Consider the following 22,249-nt stretch of genomic DNA (forward strand, 5'->3'; position numbering starts at 1 on the left):
AAACCATATATAAATTGCCTTCGAGTATAATTCGCACTTTTGGGAGAAATGTGCAACGCTTCTAAACAAATCCACCAAGCTCTGTGTTCTGTGTTCACACCAAATGCAATTCACGCTTCGAATTCGCGTCTGCCGCCTCTTTTTGACGTGCCACTAATTTATGTTAGCAGACACTTTAGACGCCTCAAATTCAATGCTTAATGCTTGTCCAAAAACATGTTCATAAACTGGATGCTCCCATTACATGTGGGAGAAGCAACAGCTAATATTTTAGCCTCATTGCTACATGACTGTATATCTCACTCACAGTGCATGGAAGACACGCATGCTGTTGAAAGATCAGTTTATTTATTTCAAAGAGCTCTACAAAGCATTGGTAAAAACATTTCCATGTCTGGGTTCATGAGATCGTTCTTTTTTATGGTGATTTTTACCTTCTATAGTGAAGGAACAGCGTCTGAATGACGGCGCTTTCAGCGGTACTTCTGTGTTTCTGTAACCCACTTTGATGACTTGCTTTCCTGCATCAGTCTGAAGAGGAAAAATTGAAAATAAGAGTAATATTGTCTTGATGCAAATAATAAAAGTATCGAAGTTCAGGAGAAAAATAATCCGATTCTCCTCCTTGTTTGTTTTGGACACCCTTCTTCCTCTGTGTTCCAGTCAACAGCAAATACTGATAGACACACCTACGGAGGGAAACATCCGCTAAAGGAAACCGGTTGTTAGTGGAAAAACAACAAATATATGAGCCTATTTCTGTTTTTAAAAACACATAAATGCTGAGTGCAAATCCCACCTCTGGGCAAACTTTGCATAAAAAATAAAAAATAAAACTCTAAAAAGATGGGTAATGATTGAAATCTGAATTCTTCAGTTTTTAACACAAACGAATGACACTTGCTGTGATGGAGGTTTTTATGTGAATGTGTCTAACATTTTTGTGTGCTTGTTCAGGAGCAGCTATGTAACAATATCTTTTGAGTGTCAGATCTGTTTACTCTTTCATAAAGTGTTCCTCATTCCACCTGCACACCTGTTCTCCTAAGTCTTTCCTTTCCCGCCTTTATTTCTGAGTGTTTCTGTGCCAACAGTTCAGTCAGCTCCTCCCTCCTTCACCTCCTTCCTGTTGCTTCTTCTTTTGATTCTTGTGTTTTTGAACTCAACTTGTTCCAGTCTTCAGAAAACACTAGACTACAGAGCAGCTGTTGGAGGTACTGAGATACTCTGTGTGTGTTTCAGTATGTCTGTGTGTGTATGTGTGTATATGTTTATCTGTATGTCTCTGTTGTGCCTGTATGTATATATGAGTCTGTTTTTGTGTGTAACCATATTTGTGTATTTTTGTGTATGCTGTACATGTGTTTGTGTTTATGTACACGTATAGATGCATGTTTTTTTATGTTATTGTGTTGTTATTGTATGTACATGTGTGTTTCTATGTTCTTTTTGTCTTTGTGAGTCTTTATTTTTGTGTCTATGTGTGTGTAAGTCCTTGTTTTTGTGTGTATGTCGATTTATGTATCTTTTTCTGTGTGTTAGTCTTTGAATTTGTGTGTGTGGATGTCTAGGTTGTGTGTATGTATTCTTGTGTGGTTTTGTGTGTACTGATATGTGGTTGTGTGTGTTTCAGTATAGTAAGATGCATCTGTTTTTGTGTTGGTTTGTAGAGTCTAAATGTCTGAATGTTGTTATTATATGTTTGCTCTGAATCTGATCTGAAGTGAAGGAAATGAGTCTTGATATTTTTAGCTTCATAGAACAGCAGGCTATTATTTTGAGTATTGATGAGTCTTTGAAGGACAAATCTGAGTGTATTTGGCTTAAACTCTGATTTTGTGAAAGAGATTTTTTGTTTGTGTCTCTTAAAACTCATATTATGTGGTTGAAGTGTAATTCCTCCTTTAGTTTGGCGTACTTACATTGTGTACAAATAAACATCTTGGTTCCTGTTGATTGAAATGCAAAACAAGTACACTAGTTTGGATGAATCACAATTGATGATACTATTTTCTCGTTTTAGCTTCAGTTAGAATAAAAAATCTCCAAACTGTCACATCGTCACTTAAACGTTTTTCTAAAACCATAAAATGAATTATTTTTTTTCTTAGAAAAGGTCCTTTAACATCCATCAGCTGATGCAGGTTGCTGAAAACAGTTTTGTGCTTAGACACAAAGGCTTCATGCTTTCTGAGTACTACTATAACAGTCGGGTGATCCGGTTTCTGTGGAAGACATTCATTTCTGTTGTATTTGATGTAATCTGGAAGGACCTGCAGCTCTTAGCACAGCCTGACGTCCCTGAACATCTGCCAACATCTGCTTGGTAAAGGCTGCAAGAATTTTATGATGTCGTTTTTGGCACAAATGATTCAAATGTGAGATCACAGTTTCCTGTTCTTGGAGGGAATGTTCTAGAAATTGTGGAATGCGTTCTTAAAGTCATTGCGTCTTCTGTTCAAAAAGAAATGGTGCCTCTTCATCTGAAAGTGTGAACAGGTTCAACAGGTTCATCTAGATTCTGGATGAAATTTCTTTAAAAATCTGCTTCAGTTACTTAGTTGTGCATCTTTGTGTCCTCACAACTGAGCCAAAGGCGACATCAGAGTAAACATGTAGGCATGTGGGCTGGTGATCTTATAACATCGGAACATTTTTCAGTTAGTTTTGTTTTTAGAACAGACACATACTAAACGAAACGAGAGAGCAAGCAGTACAACAACAGAGAACAGACAAAAATACAACACAACAACTAAACAAAACTTATCAGCTCTTTGCAGGGTTTCTTTAAGTAGTATTACAGAATACATTTCCATTGTTTGCTGATGATACTCAGCTATATTTATCTGTTGAACCAGTTTGTATCTGCCAGTTTCGAAGGCTTTGAGCGTTTATTAAGAATTTAAAGACTTAAAACTGTAATCATCTTGGTCTTAATCACATCATAGATCCAATTGGTAACAACACGATCCGACTGGTCGGCATTGATTGGGTCATCAGTCCTACTGGAGTCCTTTTTGATTTTTTGTTGAACCAGAAAAAAACAAATATGTAAAAACGCAGTTAAAACACATACTTCATTGTTTACTAATAAAAATCCCCTCAGAACCAGAATAAACCTCTTGTGCTATCCTGGGTATGTTGACATTGGGAGAGGGGTCATCTGGACCCCACAAGACAGCATGCCGAACTCTATTTATCAATGATTTTTGATTTTCACTGGTGTCCGCGGCAGACATGAAATCCTGTCCAACTTCCTTCACTTTTGTCATGGGATGGATCACACGTCAATGTAAGGGTGGGGTCATTTGGACCCCATAAGATAGCACAAGGGTTACAAGAGTGCAAATAAAATACTTTCAACTACTTTAAGCTAGAAAGAATAGTTTTTATCCTGGACTTGAACATTGTCATAGTCCATCATGATCAGGAAAACATTTTTATCTGCGTGTTTGGTTCTGATTCTGGACGCCAGCAGCAGGTCTGTCCTTGAACTTCTCAGAATTCCTGCTGGTTCATGTTGGACCAACATTTTAGTAATGAACTTTGGCCTTAAACCACGAAGAGACTTGTTTTAAACCAAAGATCTTAAGAGAAAACTGATGTGTCCCATGTGAAAAAATCCATCTTGGTCCAAGTTAGACAGTAGACCTTCTATTCTATTTTTAAGAAGATAAAAGTCTGATGATGTTCTGGATGTATTGTGATCATTAAAGTTCAGGGGTTTGGAGTCCATGATTACTAGATTCTAACCTGACTTGTAGGTTTTCAGACTGATGGTGATTGTAGACACTTTTTTGGTGTTTCCCTTGGTCATTGATGATTACCTCAATATGTCTGTGTTTACCCACTTACAGATGTTTTAGATCCACTCAGTGATTTGTTTATTACAGTGACAGAGTAACACATTGACTTCCATAGTATAGCACACCTGCAATTACTTCACAAGGAGAGTTGTCATGTGTCAAACTCATTGACAGTAGAAATCACTGGACATATCAACTTCTCCCCTCTCGTTCTACAAATAGGAAGTACCCTCTCGTTTCAAGAAGCCAAAATGCTATAGACTTCCATTGAGAAATAGACACCATTGACATATATTATTTAACTGGACAAAGTGAGGTGTTGACATCACCCATAGAAAATGCCTTACGTCTCCGTCACCATGGCTTCCCGTTCGCCTCCCGCCATGGTGTAATCCATAAAAGTGATTGGTCTGAGTCCTGTTTTTAGGGGAACTGTTGTTGCCAATCATGAGTAAGCCACTAAGCCAGTAAGTCCACACCCTGTCTACTGACAGCGGCTCGAGTGAATCTGTCAATCAAAAAGCCAAAGTGGCAGCCATATACTGAGGCATCTGATTGGTCAGTTCATAACTTGAATAATTTGTGATAAAGAAAATATATCATGAAAAAAAATTAGTATTAGAAGATGTTAAGGAGAATGTATCAGAGCAAGAACTGTTATTCTGACAAATAAATCCACTGAGAAATAGCTGGACTGTATGACTCACGTTCCACATTGAACCCAACACTGGCTCCAAGTAGTCAAAATCCATAGACTTCAATGGAGAAATAAACAGCTAATATTTATTCATTATATTTGTCACAAAACCTTTCTTCTTCTACTACATGTTTTAACACCTTTACTTGGGGCTTTTCCTATAGGTGACATCACACTCATTCTGTCCAGTTCTCTTATACAGTCAATAGTTGTGCCCCAGCCAGGTAACTTGGCTTCATTGGTCCAGTAGCCCTACACACAGTTAGTTACTTCAGGGATTCATGAATCAGGGATTATATTAAATCTGATCTGGTGGGGTACCTGGACCCCCAGGTGGTCAGTTTTGAGTCAATGCTTTCATGTGCACACTCAATCTGTAGTTTTGATTCTTGACGTTTACTGGTTAATTTGTCATTAATTTTGCCTGTCACTCGCCTGTGCCTTCCACCACCACCCTTTAATGATCCCATTGAACTTATTGACTGTACATAGAGAAGTGGAATGAGCAAGTGTGACATCACCCATAGAAAACGCCTTACTTCCGGCTCCAATGAAATGAAACCAATTCATTTGTAATTTTTCCGCGATATACACGTCACTGTATTGGAACCACATGACAGTGATTGGTCCAAGTCAATCTGCGTTAACGTTTCTATGACAACTACAGTCACCAATCATGATTGAGCTTGTGGGAAGTCCACACCAGATGCTTTTACTGAAGTATCTGATTGGCCAGTTGTGATAAAAAAAAACCAAACATAATGAAAAAAATCAAGATGTTAAAAAAAAAGGTATGGTTCTTCTGATGTATGCAATGACTGAGTAATCGCTGTGAATGGAAGTCTATGGGATTGTGGCTTCTTGGAGCCAGCAGGTACTTCCTGTTTAAAACATGGGGTTGCTCAGTCCAGTTCTCTGTATACAGTCAATGGGCTAGATTGAGCTGAAACCTTAGAGGAATCTCTGATGGAAGGAGACGGGGGAGGCAGGGATTACCATGGATTAGTAATGGTTTAAGGGTGTTTGTCAAATTGATCCCTGACACATTTTCTTTGTGTAGGTGCCATGTGACCAGAAGCATCAGCTGCTTAAAAAAAGAGGAGGAGGTGAAAGATGTCAGTTGGGTGTGATGGTGATTAAGCATTAGTCACATCATCACTGATCCCAGCTGCCAGATCTGGTGTGTCTTCAGAGCTAACCTGAGCACCAGGAGGCTCTCGTCTCCACCAAAGATACGCTTCCGGCGGCTGGTGTGTGTTAGCTCGATGTGAGAGAAAGGGAGTCATCGTAGCCGGGAGAAAAGGTTGGGGTAGATTTATGAGGAAGCGGCACAGCTCTCTGTAACGGATCAATGCAAGGACACACGTGCACGCTCTGAGCTGCATTCAGTAACAATGCCCTCCGCAAGCTGCATGAGAGCACAGCTCGGGGAAAAAAGTGAGTGATGTTTGACGTGAACATGAAGCCGTCATGAGAGGAATCTGGAGTGCTGCCTCCATCGTCTGCTTCATCGCTGCAGTTTATTTCATCATCATCCTCTTCTTCTTCACTTGTCTCTTCCCTCTCTTTTCTAAATCTCTTGCTAATCCTCAAAAACTTATAGTTGACCATCAACTTTATTGTTTTTAGTCATTTTCCTGTTAGTTAATCACCTTTAACCTTAAGGTCACACGTTTAATTACATATCCCTCTGTGTTTACACGTTGTAACTCTAGTCCTTATATTCAGATTTAGAAAACGTGTTTTGTGTCACAAATCAATTAGTTGCCAACACTGGGATTCCTATAGCTATAACTGATCAGATCTGATTCAGACACACAGCAGTTCTCACTATTTATCTGGTTATTTATTTATTTATTAGCTTTATAACGGTCTGAGCAATCAATTGAAACACAATGTTTCCAACTTTTAGCAAATGAAACCCGAGTCCTAATAAGAGACAGTTGCAGTTGGAAATAAGACTGTATTCAGACTGGACACATTTGGTCCACTTAAAGGGTAACCAAGCCCTAAATCAACTTTTTTTGGCTGCTGATCTCTAAAAATGGGGCTTTAAAAGTGCTGTCTGTTGGTCATTGACACATTTTTGACAAATTAAAATAAACTTGTTTAATTCCTGAAAATCTAGTTAAAAACCCATCTGTGTGCTGCCCCCTAAAGGTTGAAGCGAGGTATTACAGTTGAATTTTGTGATTGGTGAAACTATGTAAGTTTCAGAAGTCTCACATCATGATCTGCAGTTCCAGTAATGATGACAGTCCTGCCCCCAAGACCCTCCCCTCTAACAGGATTTTCAAATTTCTGCTGTGGGTGGAGTCAGCCTCCAACTTCTCTGTTTCTTTACCCTTTAAAGTGAACCAGAAATAGTTTCCCTGACACTGCTAAAGAGCATTCTTACATGCTTTTCTGTCTTGTGATGCGGCACCCGGTGATGCTGTGACGTCTTCCTAAAAGATAGCTTGTAGCTTTAACTACCACAATGAGACACAGCAACTCATTAAAATTTGGTCAGGTGAATGCAGGCAGATAAAAACAACTTTAACATGATACAGATCGCTTCTTTTCCTTACAATCTATATGTCATAAACATTTAGCGTACCATCATACCCGTTGCTAACATCGGCACTCACAGCACATCTTCTAGCCAGTAACCGTCCAAATTAAGTGGAGTCGGTTCGAACCAAGGGATTTTCCCCATTAAGAATACACTTCAGTTTTATTTATATAGCAGTATCACAAAAAAGATCCTCCTTCTTCTAAAAATCCTGATTCAGGAAAAAAAGGAAGAAACCTCAGGGATTTCCACATGAAGGAAGGATCCCCTCCCAGGACGGTTAAAGAATAATTAGTTTATCTAACTCTACAACTACATGAATAGAGTTCAGCCAGATAGAACTGGGGGACAGGTGGGGGCGAGATCCACAACCAAGATGAATCTGAAATCTTTCCCGCTCCCCTGGAGGGAAGTGAGAAAGAGGAACAACACGTGAATCACACTGCACCAAACAGAAGCACACAGAACTCAATAAATGAAATAATAGAGGATAGAGGAGAGGTGAAGGAAATGAGAATAGAGGACAGAACCCCAGAGGTGATGTGGTCCACCCTCAGATTTGAAAAGTCTGTAATAGAAAAAAAGTTATAGTAAAATAATTGGCCAGTAATTATGAGGGCGGGGCAAAGCAACGAGAAAAAGAATAATGGAAGTCCTACCCTTTGCAATCCTTGACAGGATAATCCACTTATTCAAACTTTTTATTTCGTTGACCAATTTTGAACATAGGATACTTTTTCCTGCTACTTTAGTACAGTGGTGGCATGTTGGCTGGACGATGACTATGGGAAAACAGTGAGAAGAAATGTGTATCACGTTAAAATTGTTTTTCATTTCAGTTTCTCATCGATGCTCCACTGTGGTTACCTCCAATAATACCTGGGTGTAGTGGCCGTTTCGTCCGGTTGTTCAACTCCGAGTCTGTTCAGACTGAGGAGACTCAGAAGATGGGTCATGGAACGGTTTCTGGTTCTGGAACCGTTCTTTGGCATTGTTAAGGACTGCTGTCAGATAAAGAGCTCTCTCCTTCAGAGCTTTGGTTCCATCCGTCTATGATCAATCTCCCATTTTTCTCTGAGAGAGACCCCCCACCCCCCACGCCGGAAATTCTCTCCTCTCTGATTGGCTGTTTTTTTCATGAACTGAACAGCTGGATTCTCCTGGCTGCAGCACGCAGACAAATTCACAATTCCCTCTGTTCCCGCGTGTATCTCTCCCGTGCACGCTCATGCACCTTGCTGCATTCTTGGTGAGCAGTTCACGTATGTGGAGACTTACGCCGGAGAGCATCACAGCCACACACACATGCACGCTCTCCCCTCATCGCTGCTCTGATCCCTGTGCACGTTCTGCTGTGCTCCAACGCCTCGGCTCGCCGCGGATTTCAGCCGCTCGCTCGTTGAGCGCTCAGTAACCAGAAGGTGTGTGGTGATGGCATGAGGCGGGGATGTTTTGGGACAGGAAGAACACTGCAGGAAATTCCCAGCGGCGGTCCAAAGGCAGACAGCGGCCAAAACCCAACACAGGTACCTCCACCGTTTACCTGTGCTGCACCTTTGCTCCATCCATCCCATTTTTTACTCCGTCCCAACTTCCACCACCCCTCTTCCTCCAGTATCTTTTGTCTTCCATTTATTTTTTATTTATTTCCGTTCATGACCTTTTGCACAGAAATACTTGTGCACACGCCTCATGCACATCCATCCTGTGCATGTCATTCTCTCAGTTTTCAATTATCTCATTTGTCTCCAACAACATATTACTCCTTCATGCAGACACGTGCACACATACGTGCACGCTGGCGAGCTTCCGTTCAATGTGTTTTATCTCTGCTGGTGAGGGAAGCCAGCAGGACCAGCATTCAGCATCCACCGATGTCCATTATTGTCCTTCATCCCCTCTGAGGTCTATTTCTCTCTATACTTTCCATCTGCCTGTTTTCAGTCTTTTATCTGCTCAGATCCGGCGGGTCTGAGTCCCTGTCCCAGGATGGTTCAGACCCGTATTTCTGTCTGTATGTCTGAAGTGATTCATCTTCTGCTGGACCTCAGTGCAGTTTCGCTCCTCTTCCTCTTGTCCCGTAGATTGATAGAAAGGCTGACGATTGCGGTGGTATTTCTGTCACACATTTTACGCTTTTCCCGCTGCAGTCTTGTGCACACGCGTGCACGGAGAGCTGCACGAGACCACTAGTGAGCTCTCTGAGGGTGAAGAGAAAGGCAGCATGGACGCGAGGAGGGGAGGGGCTTCACCAGCAGAGCTGATAGGAAAAAAAGATGAATGTCTGTGAATGTGTGAATACACACAGGTGTACACATACATGTGGAACACACACATTAAGGTGACATAGGCATATACATACTGAGACACACAAACGTACGCGCACAAACACACACACACACACACCCATACTCACACAGATGCGTTAAGGAGACACATGCACATGAACGTACCCAGATGCAAAAACAAACACACAAACACACACACATTAAGGAGACACATACACACACTCATACACAGACACACACATGCACAAACACACCCCCATACCCACACACACATTTACTTACATACACACACATACACGCAACCAGACATAATGGAGACGTGCACACATAACCGGACACACACGGACAAACATATACATTAAGGAGACACATGCACACACTCATACACAGACACACAAACAAACACAAACACACATTAAGGAAACACGTGCATACCCTACACACACATACACGCACACAGACAATACAGAGACACGTGCATACACATATCCAGACACACGCTCACAAACATATACATCAAGGCGACACAAGCGCACAGCCACACACACAGTAAGGAGACACGTGCACATGAACATACCCAGATGCACACCCACACACACACACACATTATGGAGAAAAATGTGCACACACAAACACACATATTAAGGAGATACATATTCACACTCATACACAAACATGCACAAACACACTTTAAAGAAACACGAACATTCATACAAACACACACATTTGCATTTAAACATACATACATCCACAAAACATTACGGGGACATACACAGACACATCCAGACACACAAACACACATTACGGGGACACAAGTGCACATCCATACACACACAGTAAGGACACACATGCACATGAACATACCCAGACACACACATGCACCAACACATTAAGTAGACACGTGCGCACACTCATGGACAGACACACACACACAGTAAGGACACACATGCACATGAACATATTCAGATGAACACACACAAACAAACACTATACAAAAGTTAAGGAGACAAATGTGCACACTCACACGCACGCACATTATGGAGACACATGCGCACGCACAAACACACATTAAGGAAACACGTTCACAACACCACACACACATTTGCATGCATTCACACATACACACACACACAGACATTACGCAGACACGTGCATACACAAATACAGACGCACACACGCACAAATACATACATTAGGGAGACACAAGTGCACACCCATACACACAGAGTCATGAACATATCCACACACACATGCACCAACACATTAAGTAGACACGTGCGCACACTCATGGACAGACACACACACACTTACATTAACGAATCAAATACACACACCTATACACACACACAAACACACACATTAAGAAAAGAAGTACATATAAATACCTAGACTCACACACATCTACACTCATTTGTGTATAAACATACACATTAAGAAGACACGCCCTTACCCATATACAAACACACACATACACATTAAGGGGGCACACACACACTTACATACAGACACTTTGCACACATCCATGAACTCCACACAACCACACACACACCTACAAACACACAGATTGAAGCATGCAAGACAGACATGTACACTCTTAAAGACAGATACACACCTTCACAATTGAATTAATACACAAAAAGGTCACATATGATTGCACACACACTCAGAAATATTGTACACATGCAAACATGTGAACATCACTTAAACACAAACACACATGCATAGATAAATGAAACACACACACACATACGCACGTAAAACACATGCACATACCTACAAACGCACATAAAACGTGCACAAGAAGTTGCACACACATGAAGGACACCTCCCTTACATACACATTCACATCTAAGCACAACGACACACATGCAGACACAGAAAACACACATTCATATTATATATCACACAAACATTCCCAAAACACATTTACACACACAACACATGTTCATTCATGACAAACATGCCCAGACAACACATACACATGACTACACACATAAAGACTACACGTACACACACATCCACAAAAACACATTTACACAAATAAAGGAAAAACTGGAGCACAAACAGACACATGTACACTTCCACATACACATGCACTGGCTGAAAAGCCAGAAAGGATACACGTGCACACACACACACACACACCCCCACACACACAGAAACTTGCTGACAGTCATAGATTCTTTAATTTTTGCAACAGTTTTCCTAATATATGTATATATATTGTTGTTGTTGTTTTTACCATTGATGTGATCAAACTGTTCATGTTTATTCATAATATAACACATGACATCACTTTCACCCCCCCTCCTTCCCACTTTCTTGTGGTTTAAATAGTTCATGAGACATCGATCGGTGGAATATGATTGGAGGAAAAAAACATCAGAAATATGAGCAGGGAAAAGAGGAGGAGAAGAACGAGAGACGCTGGACGAGAGGTTTGCTGAGAGGGAAAGAGGAAGACAAGAAGGGAAGAGGAGGAGACAAAAAGCATGCCTGGGAGCATGTGTGAGCCAGAGGCTGCTGTTGCCATGGCGACCATGCAGGTGTTGAGGCTCGTCAGCTGATTGCAGCTGCCGTACCTGCTTTGTATTTTCTCGGTTTAAACGCAGCGCCTGCAGATTTCAGCAGAAACGGTCCCATCTGAACGAAAACAGATGCTTACGATGAAGACGAAAACACGTTATCTGAGCCCACGTGGATTCATGAATGAGCAGAATTACAGACGCATGCGCCAAACGCACGTGGGATCTCTGTGCCGGCTTGAAGAGATGAAGGTCATCCAGAACATGTAAAACAAAAAAAAATGCAGAAACCTAAAAATCACCTTCAGTTTACAGAATGAATTAAGAAAAACTTTGTCTTAAAGATGCAGAACAATGCGATAAAGAGTCATCAAACTGGATTAAGTCGGACTATGTGTGGACTCCCTGAGCGATGGGTCCATCACACCGGCAGGGCAGCGTGTGGCGGCAGAATCATGATTTGTTCAGCAGGTTTTGAAAACTGACGTCAGCTGATCGCTGTTATTTTAATCCTTCATGACTCAGCGTTGGTATTTTGGAGGGAAAGTGTGGGACTGTTATGCTTGCTAAGCTGTAAATGCAGCCATTAAGTTTGAGGGCAAACAGGAGATTTACTGTAAAAATACTGAAGCTACATCTGTTTCTACTGTCATCTCTGCACCTTTTCTTTCTACTTTACAATTTGCTCTAATTCTTTATCCTTTTCAATGTCAATGTTTGATATTCTTTTTAGTTCTGCTATTTTTTATACAAATATATTTTAAATACATTAACAATAGCTTAGCAATGACCCTGAAACTGTCCAAGAAATTCAACTCAAAGTGGTGTACTTACACTTTTTTTTATTTTAAAGGTAGATATTAAAATGTTTTTTTATGTTTTAGAACAATGATAAACCACGTAGAAACATAAAAAATGTATAAAACCACAAATAAAGCTAAGACTAGGTAAAAATAGTGAAAAATGGCAAAGCTCCAAAGATTTATTCCTAAAGGTTTCACAAATATGTGTTTAAAATTCAAATCTAAAAACCAAGGCTAGGTTAATAAAATCGATTAAAGCTTAATAGATCAATAATTCATACAAGTGCAGATCAATAACACATAATGCAGCAGATATCCGTACATTTCATTTTCTAATAAAAATCAGTGAATATGTTCGTTTGCTGGTAGTATTAGCTTGTAATATACGTCCATCTCAATGTAGCATTTGGCTAGTTAGCTTAATTTTTTCCAATCATTTACAACCACTGATAGATTTTAATAACATTTTCAAAAGTATTTCGATGTTGGTATCTATAACATTAGTTGTAACAAAGCTGTCACTGCAGTTTTGTTGGTTTTGCTGCAATTTAACCTGATAAAAAGAAAACAAACATAAAGAAAAACACATAAAGTCTGTTAGCTTGATGCTAACGTATAATGGAATTTTCCATAGGACGGCTAACGCTAACACTCGATCGGCGTAAACATACATTGCTGACTCGTTGAATTTTAAATTCTAAAAAGAATTTCTTCTTCTTCTGGAATAACATGTAATGTTATAGCGTGATCACCACCTAGTGGCCAAACTGAAACATCCTCCAGGAAGGGCAGAACAATTGTTGGAGCTTCTCTGTTTGAGAATCCATGTAACACTGTATGAATCTCATTATAATTTCACTAATACATTTTACAGTATGTGAACTGTATCAGGTTAGTATGAATATCTTCATAACATATATAGATTATTAATATATTTCTAAACAAATATGCCTAAATGTGTAAAATGTGTAAAGTCTAAAGTGAATTGAACATTGAAAGAAGCTTGAAAGACCTACTAAAAAGTTTTTAAAAGTTTCATGTTACATTTTGAATGAAAACTATACATGAAACAGCCGATGTGATTGACAAACTCAGGTGAGTTCAGACTACTTAGGGTTAAAAAGGATACAGATCATTTTAGAAAAACACACATTCACAGTTTAAAAGGTTTTTAAGGCTGATTTAGGATGTAAATAGTCACTTTTGTTCATGGTAAAATTTGATTTGGTGGAGTAATACAGATTTTCTTTTAGCTTTCTGCATCTATCTTTGTCTGAAGGATCGTCTTTGTTTGTACTGCAGCATTTTTCTCAAGGGATCCAGACTAGCATTGCATTCCCACAAAAAAAAAAAAACTTTACTTAGTTGACTTTTGTAGAGTCTCAAAACAGCCACTTTGTGTTATTGAGACTAGAATTCTCCCACACTGACTCGAGCTGTTTGAGGGAATTATTTATAGATGGTAGATGAATGAGACTCCAGAAAAAAACAGCAACATTATTTTATATTTTACAAATCAGGAACAACTTTCGTAAATCAACAAGAGCATCTAAACTTCCTTTGATGGTCAAGAAATGATTCCTCAGACGATTGGAGAGAATGGAGACGTCAATGTGAACCTGCTGGTCTGTGATTGGATGGTTTTATGGCTCATCTTTAACATCTTTAACATAACAATCGTTTTTTCTTTTTAAAAGAGCATTTGCTTCTCATTTCAGAGGCAGTGCTACAGTTTTAGTTCATTTCTTCATCGCTGTTCAATGACGTGCAGGAGAGCTCAGAGCTCAGACATGCTCCACAGTCACATTTCTGTCAGTGCAGATACTTCAGATGACATTCCAGTGATGCAACTTTCTGTTTCTCTGATGCTATGAAATCGTCTTATTCTTCAGAAAATTTGGTTGGATCTGCTGGTGTCTCCTCAGATCCACTGAGCCAAGGCCGGATATAGGTATGGGCAAAGCCCCGCCCCCAAATTAGCAAAGAAATAAATACCAAAAAAAACACACACAAAACAAACAAAAATGTACAAAATAAAAGGCAAAAAAGTAGAAGGACGAACAAATACTATAGACATAAAAAAGACGATAAATGGAGTCACCACAAGGTACAAACCAGTGTCCTGCTCGTGCCCGTCCCTAGCCCGGTGAATACAGAGGGGGAACATTCAACACAGAACAAATAGATCAAACATATGGATGAACTGATATGATGGTTAGTGACTTGGAGGGATATGATTCAACCAAATGGTGGGACGAATTTAGAAAACATGTTCTTAAAAATATTGATTTGTTTATTACTCCCCAAAGTACGGAGGCCCTGAAGGGACATTAAAGGAAAAAAAAAACTTTTTTTTCCCCCAAAAATTTAAGTAAAAATTTATATTTTTTTCTGGTTACTAACTGGTGACAATAACCTGAAAAAAAAAATTACTTAAATTTTTTTTTTTCAGTTACTATCCGGTGTGCATCATTCACTAACCAGAACATTTTTATGTCTAAAAAAACCCAAAATGTCTGGATGGTGTGCACTAGATACGGTGTGCACTAGATAGTAACTTTTACAAAACTGTTGTGTATTTTTAGAAAAAAAATAAATAACTTAATTTTTTTTTACTTTGATTTCGCTTTAGGGGAAATAATCAGCAGAAAAAAAAACTATTTTTATCTTTTTCTTTTCTTTTATGGGTAATTAAAGGGTTAGATTTAAATTTTATCAGCTGAAGTTGACTCACTGAAGAGGAAACGCTTCAGATTTTTCTGACCCCTCTCTTAAAACATATCTACTTATAAATTTACCAGAGGATAAAACCGAGATATTTGTATTAAGAATGATAAAACTAATGTCAGTTTTGCAGCTTCTGGACTTTTGTTTTTGATCAGAAAGTTTTTAAATCATGTGACATTTAGTTTTCCAGTTTGAATTCCTGGAAACCCCCTGAAAGGTCACATCTGTGGTGTTTTAGTCAAAGGAAAAGACGGAGACGAGGACTCGATTCTGAAGTTTTGGGTCAGATTGGAGTCAAATCTGTTCAGATGAGCCTTTATGTTGTTGTTGGTTTTGGTTCCTTGTTTTAGGGACACATGTGCAGAGGTGTGGATCCATGTTTCCACGGTAACGGCTGGTGCATGTGAAACACCCCCCCTATAAACTGGCATGACCCTCCCTTCCCACATTGGTGTTACTGGAGGTAGGGGGGGCTCTGTCAAATTTGCTGACATCAGTAAAAAAGTCTGGTGGAAGTCCCTCCTCTGCTCTGCTGTGACTAACATCTCAAACACTTTGATGATTCCTCAGTGCTGAGAGATGGAGGAGGAGGGGGGGGTAATAAACATGGAGGGGGGGCACACGTTTCCTCCTGCTTTTCCTCACACGGTCGGAGCGTCCCGTCGCTCATACTTTTCTGGCTGGTGTTGCTCACATGCGAGGCATGGGGAGCGAGTCACAGGGTTCACACCAGCCCACTGACACCCCCCACCCCCCACCCCCTCTCTGAGAGCTGAGCGTCGCTGTTGGAATTAGTTCAGGAGCGCCAACATGGAAGTCTTCTGGTCCAGAACGGGTAAGACTCGAAAAACTGGATGTTGATCGCGATGTGAGGAACAAACCGCCTGTTTGTTTGCTGATCTGAGTGGGAGGAGCTGCTGTTTTTAAGGGGGGGGGGGCATCTTTGTTAGTGCTTCAGTCTCAGCTGCAGGGTTCAGGTTTGGGTGGAGGTTCTGGTTCAGCTGTAGAGCTCAGAGCGGTAGAAGTCTTTCTGTTATCACTCTTCTGTTGGAAATAAAGTTGCACAGAGCTGCTTTACTTTCATTATTCGAATGAAACTTATGCAACAAACTGTTAGCTTGGACACGTAGTTTGACAAAGCAGCAGGAAAATTCCTGCACCGTCCCTGAAAACATGCAGGTTTATCTCATGATCTTTACCTATAATCTGGTTTCTGATGCATCAGAACTCCAAACATGAGAAGAATTCAGTTGACGGAGAACTGTTCATGTGATGAAAGCTTGATATTCTGGAGAGACAGCAGCAGTAACACGTGTCCTCTGTGATGTTATGCTGGGAATCTGTCGTCCTGTCTGTGGTTTCCTGTGTTTTCCAATAGGATCCTCTCAATGGGGAGTTACGGTTCATGATGTCACAGATGTCCTTGTTATTCACTGTCGTGAATGTTTTCACATCAGGGTGTCCACTGATGCCTTTAGGTGCTTTTTTTTGGACCAATTTCCCCACATCCTAAAAGCTTGACTGTCAAGGCTATGACTGCACATCAGGTGGTTAGACTGCCCCCTGCTGGGCAAGGATGACAACATAAAAACCATTAAAAAAATGCATATTAATTTATCAGTCAAAAACTATGATTCTGTTCATGAAAAGTAATCAACCATAGAGAGTGTTTTAAAAACTGATATATAGACTTATTCATGTTAATTATCTGACATATTTGTTAAAGAAAGTGGCAAAATGTTGACATTTCACCAGATATTATTCAGAATTTAAGTTCAAAACGGCTAATAGGAAAACTGAGATGACCCAGCATTCTAGCAGCATTTAAACGCATCACTTACACACAAATCCTGGAGATGTCTCACATCAGATTTGTGCTTAAATGCATGCTTAATTTTTTGTGTTGGATTATGTGAATTCTGGAGGAAGTGGGCGGAGTCACCAGCAAGGAAATTAAAGGTTGAGAAGCTGGGGGTGTCGGCAAGTGTCAGATGAAGGAATTTTTTTAAAATAAGTGGTGCTTAATTTTTAAAGATCTGTGTGTGTAGTTACTTAAAAGTTGCTGTACTTCAAAGGTGTGTGAGTGTAAATTGTATTTTGGTGTGAATACACAATTGCAAGTACACAAAGTTACGCACTAAATGTATTGTATGAGTCTGGGGTGGCGAGAGGGGAGGGGGTAAATGAGGCCTCTAATGCCCCACACTGTACATGCCAGTGGCTTTTTTTGTCACATAGAGGATAATAATAGTGAAAAATACAATTTTAATGCATAGTTGTATACAAAACAGCTTGAAAAAAGTGCCAGTGTGTTAGGGGTCCTGTGAATATTCTTTTTCATGGAGCCAAAAATCCCTAGGGGTGCCCCTGGTATGAGTTACAAATCAAGAATTACGCTCACACAACTCGAGTAAGTCATAGTGTCACTATAGGTGGTACTTTGTTGTTATGGGGAGTTTATGGAGGTGGGGACAGTGTAGAGCTTTCCTCTGTTTCTTCTGCTGTTTCCTTTCTGCACACATCGCCTCCTGCTGGTGCACAGACAGCTGAACATTTTTTGAGTTTCTGGTTCTGTACTCGTTTTCTTCTGACGTCAGTATTTGTCGACAGCAAGTTCCAGAAGTCTGACAGCATCTTCTCTGTTTAGAAACTCTCCACAAGCCGGTTTGCCTCAACAACAAGCTATGTTTGAACTTTTTCTTACTCAGACTGGACCTGTACTAACAAATCACTACTGATTACGTCATAAAGATGAGAAAGTCCAAAAAGGTACAAAACTGTTAATAAAATATCTTCACTTGTTAAAGACTTTTTTCTGATTTGACCACAGATTTAATGTCTGATCTGAGAAATCCTGTTTACCTAACATAACGTGGAAACACTTAAATCAATGACATGATCACACACTTTTTTAACACACACATATGAACTTGCCACACACAGATATGAACACAACCGCTCTCACTAACACATTCTGACTGTCATATATGGATGTAGGGTCAAGGCCCCCTACACACCACTTTTTGACGTTTTGGGTGTCCCTATCTCGAAATTTTTTGACATGCTGGCTGTTCTCATTAAATCAGGGGTCCCCAACCAGTCCGAGGGTCGCTTGGTACCAGCCCACAGAGAGGTAAAAAATGCATACGCCAATCAGGGGTCACCAACCCTTTGGACGCGGACCAGTACCCCTACCCTAACCTGGTACTAGTACCCAAACCCAGGTACTGCGTCCCAAGGGATGGGGACGCCTCATTACCATATGCATTTTTTCCCTGTCTGTCGCCTGGTACCAACTGGCCCTTGGACCACTGCCGGTTTGCGGCCAGAACAGCCAGAACATCAAAAAACCCGAAATGTCAAAAAGTGACGTGGAGGGGGCCCGAGCCATACGTCCATATATGACAATTTGAGATTGAAAATGCGTTGATCACACACAAATACATGTACACACACATGCTCACAGACATAGATGTTTTGACACAGATCTGGTGCCAAGATATATCTACTAAATTATTTTGGATGTCCTCTCATGAATTTTCCAGTTAAAGTGTGTAGAGGGAAGCTAATGTCTGTCAGGGGCATGCTGGAGATGACCTGGCAGAAAATGGTGGACCTGGGGGGTGATGACTGGATTTGTAACATGAAGTCAAACATTTGACACTTTGAAAGTATGAGAGTGAACCTTTAATCTAAACACACATTTAAAACCAGGGACAGCTGAAGTACAATCAACACTGAAGAGAAGCCAGAGAGCTTTCACGGACCACAACTGTGTGACTCCAAGAACTTTGGAACTCCAGGAACAGCTATTGGCATAACAAAGTGGACTGAAACAGATCACTTGTTGTAAGTTGTGATTTTTTTGTTCTAGTTTTGGTCTTTTGTGACAGGAAGGGAGACCGTATGGCAGGAACAAGACAGAGCTGTACCTGCAGGATGCTCGTATTTTGAGTGTTCTTGATGACGAGAGTCAAGAAAAATCTTCTTTAAGTGGAATCAACTTTGGTTAAAAATGGTCCAGAACCAAGAGAATGATACAGTAGAACACAGTAGAAAGGTGTTCTTCATGTTTTTGAAGCTCCCTTTCATCAATCTGCTCAAACTCTAAGAAAGGTTTTAAGAGAATCCCTTTTCCCTCCACCGTTGTAGACCTGCCAAAGTCAAGACTGGACCAGTTTCACCAAACATTAAAGCAAAAGTGAAAAGAGAACACAGCAAGAGTCGAGGTAAAAGTCTGAAGAGTGACAGTTCGTGGTTGGGAAAGCGTTTATGTGAGAACAAACAGCAGCGGCTGCTGGGACTCATGTTTACACTGAGAACAGCAGTTTATTCTTTGGTTCAGCCGTCTGATGGGCTTATGTTTGACAGATAACAAAACCTTATTCACCTGCAGGATGACTCTGGTGCAGAAACACAAAGTTTCTGTCGGTTTAGGAGACGCCAGCTCCTCCTTTGCTCCAGGTAGACTTAAAAATGGACTGCTGGAGTTCCTCACAGAACACCAGAAAACCTCATGACAGTTAAAGTGTTGCAGATGGCAGCAGGATGTTATTTTTGTGTTAAAGGGGGAATGTTGGTATCTATAGGGAGATGGTGTTGTACTGAGAGGTACTCCTAGCTTCACAGGATTTTTCACAGGGTGGAGAACCTGAAATTTTAACCCCAGGCTCCCACGGCTAGCAATACGGCTACAATGCGAACACTGCAATCTTTATTAAAAGTGCGAGAGGAAATCTCATTGCAGATGATCACATTCGACCTCTGTGGTCAAATCCGTTTTGTTGGGTTGTAATTGAACCGCAGCGAAAAAAGGGAGGGGGGTTACTGTACCTCCTATATTAAGGGTGTCAAACTCAAAGAGGGCCAACATCCAAAACACACCTCAGATCACGGGTCAAACTGGATAAATATTTATTGAACACTATAAAACTACATTTTTAAAGTTTTGAAAACCGTAACTATTAATTATGAACTAGATATATAGCATTACCAGCGATAATGCTAGTGGGAATTTGGCCGCTAAAGATGCTAGTGCTGATAGCTAAAGACGCTGAAATATATAGCTAAAAACTGTTAATATCCCAAATCATTGAAGCTGATAGCCAGGTAAAATATTAGCTAAATGGCAAATTAGCTTAAAAAACTTTTAAAAAAAGCATAGGTTAGTTGAAACAGCTAGCATGTGTCAGGAATGGTGGTGTAGGACCCAAATGCAGGAGACAAGACATGGTGGCAGAACTCAAAGATTTACTTAAAAACTCAAAACATGACAAAACTAGGAGAAACCAAACCAGTGACATAACAGAACAGAAGACCTGACAATGAGAAACTGAAGACCTGACACTTAAATAGGCTGAGGACAATTAACTAAATGAAGACAGCTGTGGATGATTTGACCTGAACATGGTGAGACTGACAGGGAAAACAGAACATGACAAAACCAGATCACAGAATCATGACAGCATGTAGCTGAAAAAAAAGCTAAACTTCAAAATAGTCAAAAAACCAAACAAAAAAAGTTAGCCAAAACAGCTAGCATGTAGCTGAAATATTAGCTAAACTCCAAATTAGCCTAAAAAATCTTAGTAAATGCCAAAAAGTCAAAAAAAACCGGCAGAATGCCAATTTTTAAAACTTTAAAACTGTAACTTTTTAGCATAATCATGAATATTAAAAAGACAGGCATATTATTCCAGAATAAACTTAAACCTTAAATAACTTTGAATATTTTACTCTTCATAAAAATATATTTTGTAAAAATTTTCCAAGTTAAAAATAAGCGCAAGACAACATCGCGCCTGAGCTGTAACGCTAGCCGTGTGAGCACAGGGTGCGGCCCTTTCCGCGTCACTTCTTGATGTTTTGGGTGTCCCCAACTTGTTGTTTTTTGACGTACTGGAAGCAGTACCGGACGTGTACTCGTCCTTGTCCGAATAACCATAGTACTTTTTTTTCTTTTCAAATTTTTTTGATAATCCAAATTTTTTATATCATATCTTTTTCTGTGGTGCAAGTTATTCAAGTCATAAACTGGCCAATCAGATGCCTCCATAAAAGTACGTGCTGCCTCCACATTAAACATACGATTGAAAGATTTCAGACCAATCCCGTCTCACTGACGTCTCGTTCCAACATGGCGGCATCAGTATTGCGAAAAAATGGAGACGGTAAATGGTAAATGAATTGACTAATTTGGCTGAAGCTGGAAGTAGGACCTTTTCTATGGGTGACGTCCTATTCACCACTAACAGTCACATGGTTGTCCACATTGATTTCCTTCATGTTCGAAGCTCAGATGCAGCACCTGTTTGCTGACTCAGCAAAAACACAAACAAGGATTCTTCTTCTTCTCCTACAATGTGGCTCCACTTGGATCTGAGCTGTGGTCCCGTTTGAGAAGTCTGAGCTGGACTCCAACATCAGAGGAGACTCTTTGATCCGCTTTTAGAAAATCTATAGTGATGAAGATCCGAACAGTTTGTTCAAAGTGTTCTGCTTTTTTCCTTATGTATGTGTGGAGATAGACTATTTTTTCTCACAGAAAACAAACTACTGACTTTCAGGTGAAGTGAGTCAGTTTTATCGAGTTCTGTCAGCTTTGGTTCAGAAGGTAGATGTTCTATCTCAGGAGAGCAGAAGCTTGGGTTCAGTGTTCTGTCGGATCAGGTCTCGGTTCTGAGCCTGACACCGACATGAAACATAGATCCTGTTGCCGCCTGACAGGTTTGCTCAATGAAACATTACATGGGACAGGAGTGGTAATCCTGTCAGACAGCGCTCAGGGTTTATCTGCTTCAGCAGCAGCACAGGTGACTTATCCTGACTCTGGTTAGAATTTGAATATGT

The 22,249-nt window shown here is 40.3% G+C and overlaps 1 protein-coding gene across 2 annotated transcripts in view; it reads left to right on the plus strand.

Annotated features, from left to right (window-relative positions):
* Positions 1–22,249, plus strand: part of nhsl2 (NHS-like 2) — a 72,052-nt gene that overhangs the window by 13,715 nt on the left and 36,088 nt on the right. The window contains exon 1 of one of the 2 annotated variants that reach the window (XM_024287488.2): positions 7,693–8,583. The exons of the other annotated variant lie outside the window; for it this stretch is intronic. Within the exon in view, the coding sequence (XP_024143256.1) occupies positions 8,505–8,583 (79 nt within the window). The 5' untranslated portion in view covers positions 7,693–8,504. Of the gene's footprint in view, positions 1–7,692; positions 8,584–22,249 lie in introns of those variants that run through there. 2 annotated transcript variants of the gene reach the window in all.

The sequence above is a fragment of the Oryzias melastigma genome, linkage group LG18 (genome assembly GCF_002922805.2).
Source record: "Oryzias melastigma strain HK-1 linkage group LG18, ASM292280v2, whole genome shotgun sequence".
Taxonomy (NCBI): Eukaryota; Metazoa; Chordata; class Actinopteri; order Beloniformes; family Adrianichthyidae; genus Oryzias; species Oryzias melastigma.